The 13,409-nt window shown below is 56.6% G+C and overlaps 7 protein-coding genes across 7 annotated transcripts; 3 read left to right on the top strand and 4 right to left on the bottom strand.

Moving 5' to 3' along the window:
* Positions 1–25: 25 nt before the first annotated feature.
* On the bottom strand, positions 26–1,537 carry WHR41_01934 (uncharacterized protein; the record flags this gene model as incomplete). Its single annotated transcript, XM_069370540.1, has 1 exon — positions 26–1,537. One exon carries the CDS (start codon positions 1,535–1,537, stop codon positions 26–28), a length of 1,512 nt encoding a protein of 503 aa, XP_069232190.1.
* Positions 1,538–2,425: 888 nt separating this feature from the next.
* On the top strand, positions 2,426–3,754 carry WHR41_01933 (uncharacterized protein; the record flags this gene model as incomplete). The annotated part of the gene is made up of 1 exon (XM_069370539.1): positions 2,426–3,754. One exon carries the CDS (start codon positions 2,426–2,428, stop codon positions 3,752–3,754), a length of 1,329 nt encoding a protein of 442 aa, XP_069232195.1.
* Positions 3,755–3,919: 165 nt separating this feature from the next.
* Positions 3,920–5,618, top strand: WHR41_01932 (uncharacterized protein). The gene is made up of 2 exons (XM_069370538.1): positions 3,920–5,291; positions 5,408–5,618. Exons 1-2 carry the CDS (start codon positions 4,194–4,196, stop codon positions 5,549–5,551), a joined length of 1,242 nt encoding a protein of 413 aa, XP_069232196.1. The 5' UTR covers positions 3,920–4,193; the 3' UTR covers positions 5,552–5,618.
* On the bottom strand, positions 5,609–6,319 carry WHR41_01931 (uncharacterized protein; the record flags this gene model as incomplete). Its single annotated transcript, XM_069370537.1, has 1 exon — positions 5,609–6,319. One exon carries the CDS (start codon positions 6,317–6,319, stop codon positions 5,609–5,611), a length of 711 nt encoding a protein of 236 aa, XP_069232193.1.
* Positions 6,320–6,599: 280 nt separating this feature from the next.
* Positions 6,600–8,568, top strand: tca-9 (Succinate--CoA ligase [ADP-forming] subunit beta, mitochondrial). The gene is made up of 6 exons (XM_069370536.1): positions 6,600–6,863; positions 6,921–7,004; positions 7,062–7,134; positions 7,188–7,287; positions 7,348–8,324; positions 8,381–8,568. Exons 1-6 carry the CDS (start codon positions 6,810–6,812, stop codon positions 8,422–8,424), a joined length of 1,332 nt encoding a protein of 443 aa, XP_069232194.1. The 5' UTR covers positions 6,600–6,809; the 3' UTR covers positions 8,425–8,568.
* WHR41_01929 (uncharacterized protein) lies at positions 8,528–10,975 on the bottom strand. Its single transcript, XM_069370535.1, has 2 exons — positions 10,893–10,975; positions 8,528–10,830 (listed from the first exon to the last, which is right to left on the bottom strand). The coding sequence occupies exons 1-2, from the start codon at positions 10,920–10,922 to the stop codon at positions 8,920–8,922; spliced, it is 1,941 nt and encodes a 646-aa protein (XP_069232438.1). The 5' UTR covers positions 10,923–10,975; the 3' UTR covers positions 8,528–8,919.
* A 457-nt stretch (positions 10,976–11,432) lies between these two features.
* WHR41_01928 (uncharacterized protein) lies at positions 11,433–12,014 on the bottom strand (the record flags this gene model as incomplete). The annotated part of the gene is made up of 1 exon (XM_069370534.1): positions 11,433–12,014. One exon carries the CDS (start codon positions 12,012–12,014, stop codon positions 11,433–11,435), a length of 582 nt encoding a protein of 193 aa, XP_069232437.1.
* Positions 12,015–13,409: the final 1,395 nt, after the last annotated feature.

Here is a 13,409-nt window from a genome sequence, read left to right as displayed (position 1 = left end):
ATCCGTTGCGCACGCCGAAGCCGCCTCAAGCCCTCACAATGCCATACCAAACCAACCCCATCGCAGCACCGAGCAAAATCGCCCACGGCGGCGAGAGCTTGAAATGCTTGCCACCGACAAAACTCGTGCCCACAATTACCACCCACCACGGATCTCTGCTCAAGCTGCCTCCGTTCTGCACAGTCTCATCCAGGTACCCGATCTCAAACAGCCTGTACACAGCGGTGAACACGAGCCCAACAGCCGTGGCGTGCACGCCTCTGAGACACGCTCTCACGGCGTGCACTTTCCGCACGCTAGGCCAGATGCCCATGAAGCCCGTGTGCAGCCACAGGCCTGGCGTGAAGATCGCAAGGAAGGCGATGATGGCACCCGCGGCCGCTGGGGTTGCGGAGCCGCGTACGGCGAGAGTGCCGAGGTAGACGGCGAAGTTGAAGTTGGGGCCCGGGAAGGCCTGGGTGATGGCGAGGCCGAGCAGGAAGTCACGCGGGGAGACCCAGCCGGGGACGACGATGTACTCGCGCAGCAGGGGAATGACGACGGGCCCGCCGCCGAAGATGATCGTGCCGGCGAGGTAGAGGTTGGCGAAGAGGTCGAAGCCGCGGTTGCGCGCGCTGAGGGTGCCGCGGCAGACCATGATGACGATGAAGGCGGCGAAGAAGCCGGCGATGATGACTGCGCCGGTCTTCCAGGTGCCGATGTGTTTGAGCTGGGGCTGAGGAGGGGCGGAGGGTTCTTCTTGGTGCGTGGCGGTTTGGTCTGTTGCATTGCTTGTGTCTCTTTGCCTGGCGTGCAGAGAAGATGAGCCGGATTTGGCGTTTGGGTCGGTCTCTCTTAGCTCGACTGGGTCGCTCTCGAGCGAAGCAGGAGTCTCATTCTTGTTGTTGTTTCGCAACGCTTTCCAAAGTTTCTGAAGCAGACGGAGGTCCCACACGACAGTAACGATGCCGCCCGCAACCATCAAGATTGGAAAATACCACAAGGCGTTGTACAGCATGCCCGCAGCTGCACCAAAGAAGACCAGGATACGCGTGACAGTATCTGTGATCGCCTTATTGCTCAATTGAACAGCTGCAAGCGCAATGATACCGACAGTCGCACTGTTGAGACCGCAGAGGAGCGCGTAAGCAGGTCCGGGCAGCTGGTCGTCAATATTGCCAATGCCTACTGCCAGACCGAAAGCCGCAATTGCCATAGGGACACTCCAGAGGAAGAACGACGTCAAACCAACCCAGAAGTTGTAGTGCAAGACGTTCAGCGCATATATCATCTTCGTACTGCCAGGCCCGCTGAGCGCCTGACACAGCGCGAACATCTCCTGGTAGCTTGTCTCGTCGATCCATTTGTACTTATCGACAAACAGTTGATGGAATATCTGAAAATGAACCGTCGGTCCGCCGAAGGAAGTGAAGCCTAGGTACCAGTTGTGGGCCAGCATGTCCAGGAGGGCCACCTGGGAGATGGCCTCGCCGGTCGGCTGCAAGGCCTTGCGGCCATTCTGTATCGAGGACCGTATACGGGACCAGAGCGGCGCCATTATTGCGTTGGAGTGGTTCACAATACAATATCACGCTGGCGACATTATGGTACTCATATACTCATATCAATGTTCTTTGACTTTGGCCATTGGCAACGGATGACGCGAATATCAGGTGACATGCAGGCATTCGCTGATAGGTGGTAGCACTCGCGAGCCCAAGCCTTGGCCCTTACGCCTTGCCGAGTATGCACATTCGCGGCTTGTACAAGCAGCATAGAGGCCCAAATAGAGTTTGCACCGTCGAACCTATTGCCGCGTGCTACCACGCAGAGCTGTGAGTGGTTTACGCGGCGAAAATTGCTTTGCGATGAGACGAGATGAGGCTGAGATGATCAAGTCTGAATCTTTGCTTTGTTAAAAGAGAGAGCAAGACTGCAATCGGCTTCTCATAACCCTAGAACTTGTTGGGGAAGGATCTTTGACCGGGCTCCTGTCTTCCGGAGCTGAATGCTCAACTACGAACACCCAGCCCCGTGGGAAAATCCGGGTTTGAACACCGTGGAAAATCGTGGCACACTGACACTTAATTGAGGTAGGGAGATGTTCGTGCTGGGAGCCTATTAGGATCTCACATCTCAAGTGCAGTGTGTTACGTTCCCCACTTGATAGATTCTCATTGACAGGAGAGCCTCCCACCTGGCACAACTCCACCCCCGCAAAGAACAGGGTCGTGAGCTGCGACGTCATGCCTTCGCGTCGTTGTTACGAGTTTCTGATTCCATCAGTAAACAATACGAGCCCTCTCAACACTTGCATGCTTGATCTATATTGATTCGTTTCCCATTCGTAGTCTCAATTTTGAAGTCTCCGAATCTCTTGGAGCCTCTTCAAAACACGGTACCGTACAAGCAGCTCGAAAAAGCAAACCAGCCCTTGTAACCAACCATGGCCGAAGCAGCCGGCGCCCTCTACGGGATCAAGAACGTACTCGAAGGCGCCGCGCTCCTTGCCAAAGGCATCCACGATCCGACCCTCCCATTAAACGCCACCCTCAAGAAAATTCCAGCAGAACCCCTGCCCAGAGCATACCACAGCATTTCCGTCATCAGCGGCAGAGCATACATTTTCGGCGGGAGGACAGCTGGCAAGGATGGCGCTGGCGAGCAGCAGCTCGCAGACAACGATATGCATATCGTCATCCTCCCTTCTTCAGGAGTGGAGAGCACCGATTATAGGCGCATAGAAGCGACGTCTGAGGCGCCGCCGCGGAGGTACGGACACAGGGCAGCGGTGATTGAGGAGAGGATATACATCTTTGGCGGCAAGGGCGAGGAGGAGGACCCATTGGACGAGGGAGGCAGGGTTTGGGTGTTTGACACGGCATGGAACAAATGGTCGCACTTCGACCCGGTAGAGGGCACTCCCAAGCCAGCTCCCAGATGCCGCCACGCTGCTGTTGCCAGCGAGCACCCGAAACCGGCGCAGAAGCGGCCAGACGAGGGTACGCTGCCGCAGGCGCCGCCGGACCCGGAGAAGTCGTTCCCTGACATTCCTTCGACGGATACGTACGGCACGGTGGTCATCCAGGGCGGACTGGGCAAGGGTGGGAGTCAGTTGAACGATATGTGGACTTTCGACATTGGGTCGAAAACATGGGCCGAACTTCCCGAGCCTAACTCTTTGGCTTCCGGGCAACCTAGCCTGGCGCTTGTCGCACACAGGCTGTACTGCTACTCGAGGGCGCAGACTAGCTATTTGGACCTCACTTCGAGCAGATACAACGACGTCTCGGGTTCGGGAGAGCTAGGTCTTGCACCGCTGGCGCCGTGGGCGACTATTCCTCATGCCACGAACACTGAAGATGCGGCGCACCCGGGGGAGAGATGGGGCGCTTCACTGACGCACGTGACTACTGGCCAGGGGAGGCATTACCTTCTGCTGATCGGCGGGCTCTCGGCTTCTAGTGAACCGCTGGAAGACATTTGGGCGCTGCAGCTCAAACCGGAAGGGATGACGGCCGCGTCGTTCAAGGATGCCGCGCGATTGGCTATCAAGAAGGACACCGGCGAGGCGGAGTGGCGAGAAATCAAGTATCACGGTGCTGAAGGCGTGGCATTGGAGGAAGGGCATGCAGGCAGAGGCATTGGGGGAAGAACTGGATTTGCATCCGCGGAAGCTTTAGAGGTCGACGGTGCGAGTGTGTTGATTTGGGGAGGTATTGGACGTGATGGCCAGGTACTTGGAGACGGAGTACTGGTCACGGTCGATCGATAATGTAAGCATTTTCACAAGAGACATGAATACACAAGACATTGAAGGTGAAAGGCTCCAAACACGGTTGCCCGAAGCTTCCCGAGTTAAATGTTCGGTCGGGTATGAGGCGGTCCAATTCCGAGGAAGAATTCTTTTCCGCTCCAGAGATTCCTCGCCTCCACGCCTGAGCTGCTCTCTCCCCACGCCTGGCTTCCAACTCGTTCCCGAGGTTTGTATCCGACGGCGACATCGCCTTTGTCGTGGCGCTTCTGTATGCGATCGTCGTAAGTATTACGCGCTTTTTCCGTTTCTCTACTCCTCCTTGCTGTCTTCCATATTGCACGTCTCCTAGTTTTCCAGCAACATCAGACCTCAAGTATATTCTAGACCGACTTCTCGGTGCATCCTGGCACTCCATCATAGCTACTAAATCGTCAGGACTGATCACCACCAAATAAAAATGTCGGGCTTTATCCAGAAAGGCGCGAAAAACATTCTCCAGAAGAACCCTAACGACATCGTCTTCCTCTCCGCGCTCCGCACCCCCGTCACCCGAGCGAAGAAAGGCGGCTTCAAAGACGCCCACGACCACGAACTCCTCGCGCACGTCCTCAAAGCCACCCTCGCCGCGACGCCTAACCTCGACCCCAAGCTCCTCGACGATGTCCAGATCGGCACCGTCCTCTCCGAGCTAGGCGGCAGCAAGGCCGGCCGCATGGCCGCCTGCCACGTCGGCGTGCCGGAGACCACCTCCTTCCAGACCGTCAACCGCGCCTGCAGCTCCGGCCTCGCGGCCATCACGGGCGTTGCGAACAGCATTGCCGTCGGCCAGATCGACGTCGGCATCGGCGGCGGTATGGAGAGCATGACGAAGAACTACGGCTCGCGCGCCATCCCGACGCAGCTGTGGGAGGACCTGAAGAACAGCCCGTCGCGCGACGCGCGCGACTGTATCATGAGCATGGGTTTGACGGCGGAGAACGTGGCGGAGCGGTACGGGGTCAGTCGCGCGGAGCAAGACGCTTTCGCGGCGAAGTCGCACCAGAAGGCAGCCAAGGCGCAGCAGGAGGGTCTGTTCGACAAGGAGATCGTGCCCGTGACGACGCGCTGGCATCCCAACCCGGAGGTGCCGGAGCAGACGGAGGAGATCACTGTGACGAAGGACGATGGCATCAGGCCGACGAGCACGGCGGAGGGGCTTGCGAAGATGAAGCCTGCTTTCAAGGAGACGGGTACTGCGACTGCCGGTAACAGCAGCCAGGTTTCAGATGGAGCTGCGGCGGCGCTCATGATGAGACGAAGCACTGCCACGCAGCTGGGGCTGGAGAAGAACATCATTGGCAAGTGGGCTGGCACGCAGGTTGTGGGTTGCAGGCCTGATGAGATGGGTATTGGGCCGGCGATTGCCATTCCTAAGCTGCTGAGCTACACTGGTGTCTCTAAGGAGGAGATCGGTATCTGGGAGATCAACGAGGCTTTTGCCAGTCAGGCTGTCTACTGCGTGCGAAACCTCGGTATTGATGAAGACAAGGTCAACCCCAAGGGCGGCGCGATCGCGGTACGTATATTCCCCTTCCTTTGTCTGCGTTCAGACCGCATATTGGAGCCACCCTAGCAGCCGTGATTCGTATCACATTTTTGTCAACCTAGTATGCTAACGTCCTTTCTTTGCAGCTCGGACACCCTCTGGGCGCCACCGGTGCAAGGCAGCTGGCGACGCTTCTGCCAGAAATGGAGAGGCAGGGCCAGGAACTCGGCGTCATCAGCATGTGTATTGGTACCGGTATGGGCATGGCCAGCTTGATCGTCCGAGAGTAATATATTCGGCACGATTGTTGTGGCTTGTATAAAGACATGTACGAATTTCCAGCCACATCATACGCCATCTGCTGCGGGTGCTTTCTTTTTCTTCTTGTTCTTCTTGTTCGCTTTTTGTCCGAGCAGTTCGTCCAAATAACTGGCTGGTCGCTTCCTACCACCCTTGCCAGCCGTGCTAGTCTCTTGTGACGATTTTGCGCCTACTGGTGCCGACTTGACATCTTCGCCATCTTCTACTTCCTCTGCCTCCACGTTACTCTCTACCGTCTCCTCTGGTGCCTTCCTCTGAGGTCTAGACGGCTTAGCCCTCTTCGAGCTGAAAGCAGCGGCTCGACCGCCCTCCTCCTCGTCGCTATCGCTCTCTTGAGCTGACCGCTTAAGCGTCTCCCTAGGCAATGGCTTAGGCGCACTCTGAGGCTGCCCCGGTCCATTCTTGGCCAGCGCCTGTGCCTTCCTATGCGCATTCGCAGCCTTCTTCCCGAGCAGTGAGTCGAGCAACTTATCGTTCGCGCCCGGATTCCTGCGCTTGAAGGCGCCCTCCGGCAGGCCCGAGTCGTCCTTCTGCGCCGTAGAACCTATGCCGCCGACCTCGCTGTCGCCTCGGAAGTCATCATCATCCTCGGCGTCCTGCTCCGGCTGCGAAAGTGAGGACTCCGGTTTGGGAGGTAGCCAGGATTGAATGAGACGTTGGCTGCGAGCGAGCGCGACGTTGGTGCGATTGAGGATTATGTCGGCTTGGCTGAGGGATTCTTTCGTGGCGGCGCTCATATTTGTATCGTGCGCCAACAGGCGTCTGGGTTGTTCCTTGGATGTCGTTCGACAATCTACTCGCTGGGGAAATTGTTCGGCGACTGAGCTGGTCTGCACCTAGGCCGCGGCAAAGCCGAAGAAAAAGTGTCGGAAGCGGTGATAAGGTGAGGTCGTGTTGGAAGGTGATGTTGGGTAAAGAATCAAGAGCATAGTTTACGCTTGAGTATCATCGCACGCGTCGTTCGATACATACCCAAAGCTGCTCTAGCAAGTTTTATCTTATGCACAGTAAACCTACTATTATCGTCACATGCCGACCAAGACTCTACCCCTCGGGTATCTTCTATTCTGAGAAACTCACCAAGCACTCGCGACGCTATCACCCGCGTCGACCCGAGCTTTGCGGCTTAGCTCGGAGGAGACTGGAGGTGCAGCAGGACCTGGCAGCTCAAAGCTCTGCCCACAACCACAAGTGATCCATTCACATACCTCACCAACCCCAGTCAACATGTTCAAGCTTGCGCGGAGCACCCAGTTCGCCTCTGCGCTCAAGGGCGCATACGTACGTCGTTTTTCCGGCTCGCGAACAGGGATTCTTGGCTAACAAAACACTCCGCAGAGCGCTCCCCTCAGGCAAGCTGCCTTCCAGCAGCGCCGTAACCTCTCCATCCACGAGTACCGCTCCGCGCAGCTTCTGGACTCGGTATGCCTGTTGCCTGGAATGTAAAAGAAGGCGTGATTGGGACTGACTGGTGGCTAGTTCGGCATTGCCGTCCCCAAGGGCAACGTCGCTCACAGCGCAAAGGAGGCCGAGGATGTCGCGAGGGGCATTGGTACGCGTAGAATGAACAGGAACACTACTGGACAGTCTGCTGACACAGTGCAGAGGGTGATGACATGGTCATCAAGGCTCAGGTCCTCGCTGGTGGCAGAGGCAAGGGTCACTTCGACAACGGCTTCAAGGGTGGTGTGAGGATCGTCTACTCGTGCGTCTTTCTGGATCCCAAGTCACGAAACCTGCGGTCACGTCGCTAACATAGAACCAGTCCCCGCGAGGCCGGCATTCTCGCCGACCAGATGATCGGCCACAAGCTCATCACCAAGCAGACTGGTGAGAAGGGCCGCATCTGCAACAGCGTCTTCATTGTCGAGCGCAAGTACGCCCGCCGCGAGTTCTACCTCGCTGTTCTCATGGACCGTGCCTCTCAGTCTCCCATCATTGTTGCCTCCAGCCAGGGTGGTATGGACATTGAGGCCGTCGCCAAGGAGAGCCCCGAGGCCATCATCACCACCAAGGTCGACATCAACGTTGGCGTGACCGACGAGATGGCCCGCGGCATCTCCGAGAAGCTCGGCTTCAGCCCTCAGTGCGTTGACCAGGGTGCCGACACCATCAAGAAGCTCTACAAGGTCTTCATGGAGAAGGACGCCACCCAGATCGAGATTAACCCTCTTTCCGAGACCTCCGACCACCAGGTCATGTGCATGGACGCCAAGTTCAGCTTCGACGACAACGCCGACTTCAGGCAGAAGGAGGTCTTCGAGTGGCGCGACACCACCCAGGAGGATGCTGACGAGGTCAAGGCCGCCGAGTCCGGCCTCAACTTCATTAAGCTCGACGGTGACATTGGCTGCCTGGTCAACGGTGCCGGTCTCGCCATGGCCACCATGGACATCATCAAGCTCAACGGTGGCTCGCCCGCCAACTTCCTCGACGTCGGTGGCGGAGCCACCCCCGAGGCCATCAAGAACGCGTTCGACCTGATCACCTCCGACCCCAAGGTCACCGCCATCTTCGTCAACATCTTCGGTGGTATCGTCCGCTGCGACGCCATTGCCAAGGGTCTGATCAACGTCGTCGAGACCATGAACCTGCGCATCCCCATCATTGCCCGTCTCCAGGGCACCAACATGGGCGAGGCCCAGAAGCTGATCAACGAGAGCGGCCTTAAGACCTTCAGCATTGAGGACCTCCAGACCGCTGCTGAGAAGAGTGTGCAGTTCTCCAAGATCGTCAAGACGGGTGAGTATCGAATGCTGCTACCAAGAGAGAGAATACATTGCTAACTTGCTTCGCAGCGCGCGACATCGACGTCGGTGTAGAGTTCAACCTGGGCATTTAAAGCGATTGAGTTTTCCTAGAGTCTGTTTTTCTGTCTTACCAGCTGGGCTCCCCCGCAACCGCTACGGGCTCGACTTTACACGCGCTTTTTTTGTACATTTACTTGCTACGGTCCAAATTTGATACCTGCGAAAGCACCCCACCATTACCTTGACCCATATTCTGGTGCATAGACCGTGGATCAACCCTTCGTCCTATGCCTTCTGGGTGGACTCGTGATGTCCTTGAAATCCCCGGTGCCTGCTGACACCCGCAATAGCGAGCAATAATAGTACGTGGTAAAGGCAAAAGAAAAGGCAAACGTCTCGAAATGGTAATGCAAAGAAACGCCCTAGTGGCGTCTATATCATTGATCCTCCAGTAAAGGCGGCCTCAATATTGCACGCCTGAGAACACCATCATCCAGTTCTCCTCCTGGAGAATGAACTCCTACGCTATAGCACAATTCCATCCCATCCCATCCGAAGCAACGCTTTTTCCCCTCTCGAACTCACACTTACATAGCCACCTCGTGGATCGCCGTCGGACCCTGGTCGTTGTACGTCGTGCGGTTCATGTAGCCGCTGCCCGTGCTGTCATTGACGTACAGCACCTTGGCGGCGACCTGCGCGCCTAGGAACGCCGCCTCATCGTACCCGACGTCTTTCCACTCTGGGAAGTACTCCGGAAACTTGACGAGCTTGATGCTTGTGGGCGTCTGGCCGTGGCCGGAGTGCGAGTGGCTGCTCTGGTGGCCGAAGGTGGACTGCGCCGGGTTGAAATGCGGGTTTTGTGCGGTCGTGGCAGCGACGAGGAGCGGGTTAACGCCCGAGGAGGGGTGGGGTTGGCCCGGCATTTGGGGCATGGGTGTGTTGGCGCCGGTCGCGATGGGTGTGGAGAGGTTGGAAGGGAGCTCGGAGGTGAAGATTGTGGCGGACGAGGGCGAGATGATGTACTTTTCGCTCAGGCGGGCGAGCAGCGCGTCTTTGAAGCCGCGGACTCGCGAGCCGTTGCCTAGGATGATCATGTTGTCCCACAGGTCGCTGCGTCGGTTGATGTCATTACACGACTGCACTGTGCGGTACACGGCGTCGGCGAGTCGGTCGAGGATGCCGCCTGATGCTGCTTGGAAGCGCTCGGGACCGACCTCAATCTCACGGCGGAAGATGGAGCCAGACGATGTTTCTTGCGTGGTTTCGAGCGCGCCATCTGCCGCGTTCTCTGATACTGCTGAGGTTGGTTCAGGGGTCTTTTGACGCTTGTTGGGGCCTTCGTCTAGTGCAGAGTGCATCTCTGCCATGTTTTCGCCCGACATGCCGGCTTTCTTCATCGCGTTGTGCAAATTGAAGTCCTCGTACATGAAGCTGTTACGCAGGCGTTTTGAGTTGGGAAGCCTGACAGGTTTCGCAGCTGTCGCAGGTTGAGAGTCGCTTCCCTTCTTGCCTTTCGCAGCAGCCCTCTCCGCCTTTTCTCGTTCCTTTTGGGCAAGATATTCGCTCATGTTGCCACCAGTAACAATGCTGGCGATGTCGAGAACGCCCTCTTCATCCTCCAGCTTCTCTTCGCCAACTTCTGTCCCGGGTCCTGGACCCCGAGGCACATCTCCAACTGCCCCAGAACTGTTGCTTCTTTGCTGTCCCTCGCCATCAATACCAGTCGACGCAGCAGCTGCCGGGTTGGCAGGGTCGTCCTCAACTGCAGCATCATTCTTCAAAATTTCAGCATCGCTCGGCAAGACCTCACAAATGCCACTGCGCTTCAGCTGGTCGCAAACCTCCCTCCCGAACCCTTTCCTTCCTTTCATCACCTCCACAAGCCTGTCGGTCAATGACTCGCCGCCGCAATCGGGCACTGCCAAGCTACGGCCAATGTGATGCAGCACGTGGTCAGAGACACATGTGATATCCGCCTTCTCCATTCCAACGTCCACCACCGTCGCCGTGGGCACACCGTACGCGTACGTCGCTGCCATAGCCGCATCCATGACCGCGAAGGCGGGCACCTTGAACTTCTCGAAGAAAAACTGCGTGACTTTCTCCAGATCTTTCGGTGTCCAGACGGGCTCGCTGATGAGCAGTACGGGCGTGTGGAAAGGCGGGTTGACGGTGTTGTAGACGTGGGTCATAAGGGCGTAGAACGCAGGCCAATCCACAATCTTGCCCTTTTTCATCGGCCACACGGCGCCCTCTTCGCTAATGTGGTCCTCCTCCCAGCCGTCGTTCTCGTCGTTCTCTCCATTTGTGGCTCCCTCGTGGCCGTCGCCATTGTGCGCCGGCGCGTTGTCTTCTCGTCGCCTGATCTTGACCGGTTCAAATTCGCCCTCCTTCTCAGCAGGGAACATGCGCGAACGCAGTCTTGACCGCGCGGGGGTATAAGACTCGGGCAGACCGAGCTGCGCGAGGGTGGTTTGCGACCCAGGCGCAATTATCTGCGGCGCATATGTCAGTAGATGAAGAGCTTGTCGCGGAGTCGCAAGAGGATTGCGCTTACGAGTATTTGGTCATCGCGAAAAGGCGGCATGGTTCCGGTGGTGTTCCAGGCTTGTGATGTTCGCTATGCGCCGCGCGTGGGTCGAGAAGTGAAGTCGCGCTGGAGTCGCGCGCTGGCTTGCGGCGCGAAGCCCAGTCGTCGCGGGGCGGTGTGTGGCTGGTGCAAGCACCGCCGCCTGGAGAGGGAGGCGGTTTTTGACACACACTTCTACCACACTTTATCATTTCACATGCAATCATGCTGATTACTGTCAGTTTCATTACAGATTTGGTCAAATCAGATTGTCCTGACAGGAAGACTGCCATGGTGATCGCCAAAAAGAATACGCCATGGCTGTGGCGCTAACCACAGGCTGTCAGGATTGATTAAGGTAAGATGAGCTCAATTGAAACGTAGCATGCTGCTTATATTCGAAAGACATTATACATTTTTGCTAGTCGTGAACGTCGCGTCTCTGCCGAATCTCATACCGAATGCCGCTCAGAACGCATCAGACAACTTTGAACAATGACATCAAGAAACACCAAGGCAGCCCAAACGTCAAGGGCAGAACACAACCTTGAAATCAGTGCGCCCATGATAGCAGACCGTATCAGCCGGACTGCCAATGTTGATCTGGTCCGGATCCGTCCAACCCTGCGACGGCGGGCAATCCCACGGGAAGCACGTCTTGCTAGGGCATTGCTTCGAGCCCCTACCGTTCGGGATCGGGTAGACACCGACGCCAATATCGCCATCGCTACCTTTCATGACGGAGAGATTATACGCAGTGCCATCTTTGCCGGCATACTGGCTGTAGCCGAACTCGAAAAGTGCCTGTGTTTTCCACTGGCCGGCGGTGGCCCATTCTGCGTGACCGGAGAGACGCATGCCAAGGTCTTTAAAGGGCGCAGCGATGGTAAGTTTCTTCTTTGGGGCAAGGTTTGTTGGCTTAGAACGTTCGATCATCCGAAAATCACTTGTGATTTGGTAGAGAGCGAACTGTTTGGTGAAGGGGCAGTTGTTCCAGACATTGATGTTGAAAGTATCGGCGGAACCGCGCTCGAGAAGTGTGCTGTTGATTGGAGATGCTGTAGCCGTCAAGGCGAACAGCGCGGATAGGATCCAGCCTGTAGTATACATTATGATGTTGTAACGACCGTAGGGGTAGTGTGGTTTGCCAGGGAAAGCCCTGGTGGCCGAGGCCTCTGCAATATGGCTATCCTTGGTGAGGTTCTTTTCTTGGAGATGCCATTGTCTTCCTTTGTTCTTTGTTTGATGACGATCGCGTACTGATAATCTTAGCGAAATCAGAACAATCGAAACAATGACTTGTATAAGATGCTGAGGGGGCGGGACTATGAGACATCAAAGACGGCGTTTAAGCCACGCGATTTTCGCAGACAACGAAATAATACTTGGCCATATCGTCGACGTGTACACTGTCAGTAAGCTGTGTACACACTTGGCGAACCTGGTGGCTCGGAGCTGAAGCATGGCGGCTCAGGAGCTTTAGATACTTGGACGGCCAGGAAATCTGTACGCAATCTTGGGACCAACCTCGACGAATGTGGAGGCAAGTAACGCTATGGGAGACCCGCTACCAATCTCTTGTAATTATCTAGCGACGATTTTTCTGTGTGTTCGAGCAGTATCCGGGGAAGAGTCTCCAGGTGTTGAAAAGAATGGACGTTGATCGGATCACGTGATGATGCAAAGACGCTCGCATCAGATCCGTGTGTCTCATCAGTTACCAGATTTCGACGCTCCCATGACTCCATGGCCGAGCAAGATGCTACTGTAGACGAGCTGAAGATCGTTCTCGGGCCATGACTTCACCAGGTGAACGGTTGAGCAACGTGAAGCAGCATGGCGTGCTGCGTGTGAGCGGTTATTCCATCGCGCCCAGCGTCATGCAATCGCCGTTGCACCCGACTCTGCAAGTATGCGATCGTGCCATGAGTCGCATCTCCTGTTTTGCACGGATCTGCAGGATTTTGGTCTGTGTGATGAGGAAGTCCAGCGTTTGAGGGTGGAGGAAAGTTCACGGCCGCCCAAACGCGTCAGCTCAAACGCCGCCCGGTGTTCATCCAGCCTCCACAAACGGCGGCCTAGAGCGTTCATAGTCCGGCCTGCATGTTTCAGAGGTGTCGACATCACTGGACCGGGCCCCCAGGCGGCCGGGTGGTCAAGCTCGCCCCCGGACTCTGCATGAGGTAAAGAAAGGCAATAGTCCTGAGCCGGACATCCCAGCGCTTATGGTGTAACAAGAACCGCCGCCGAGCTCTGACCACGCCATGCGCCGACCACTGATCTGCGATGCACATCCATGCTATATCAGGTGCATTCCCGCAGTATAGGCATGGCTTTTAGGGACAAGGCTGCTCGTAAGGGGAACAGCGGCCGATGTGGGGGACGCCTCTCCGCGTTTCAAGTGCCTCGGATCCATCATCCTGCGACAACACCTCCCTTCTAACTCTGGCATCAAACCATGGAACTTGCGCAGTCGGGAGGAGGCATGACTCTCTCTGTACGGAT

The sequence above is a fragment of the Cladosporium halotolerans genome, assembly GCF_011745625.1.
Source record: "Cladosporium halotolerans strain TM138-S3 chromosome Unknown Sca5, whole genome shotgun sequence".
Classification (NCBI taxonomy): domain Eukaryota; kingdom Fungi; phylum Ascomycota; class Dothideomycetes; order Cladosporiales; family Cladosporiaceae; genus Cladosporium; species Cladosporium halotolerans.
This window is presented reverse-complemented; position numbering and strand designations above follow the sequence as displayed.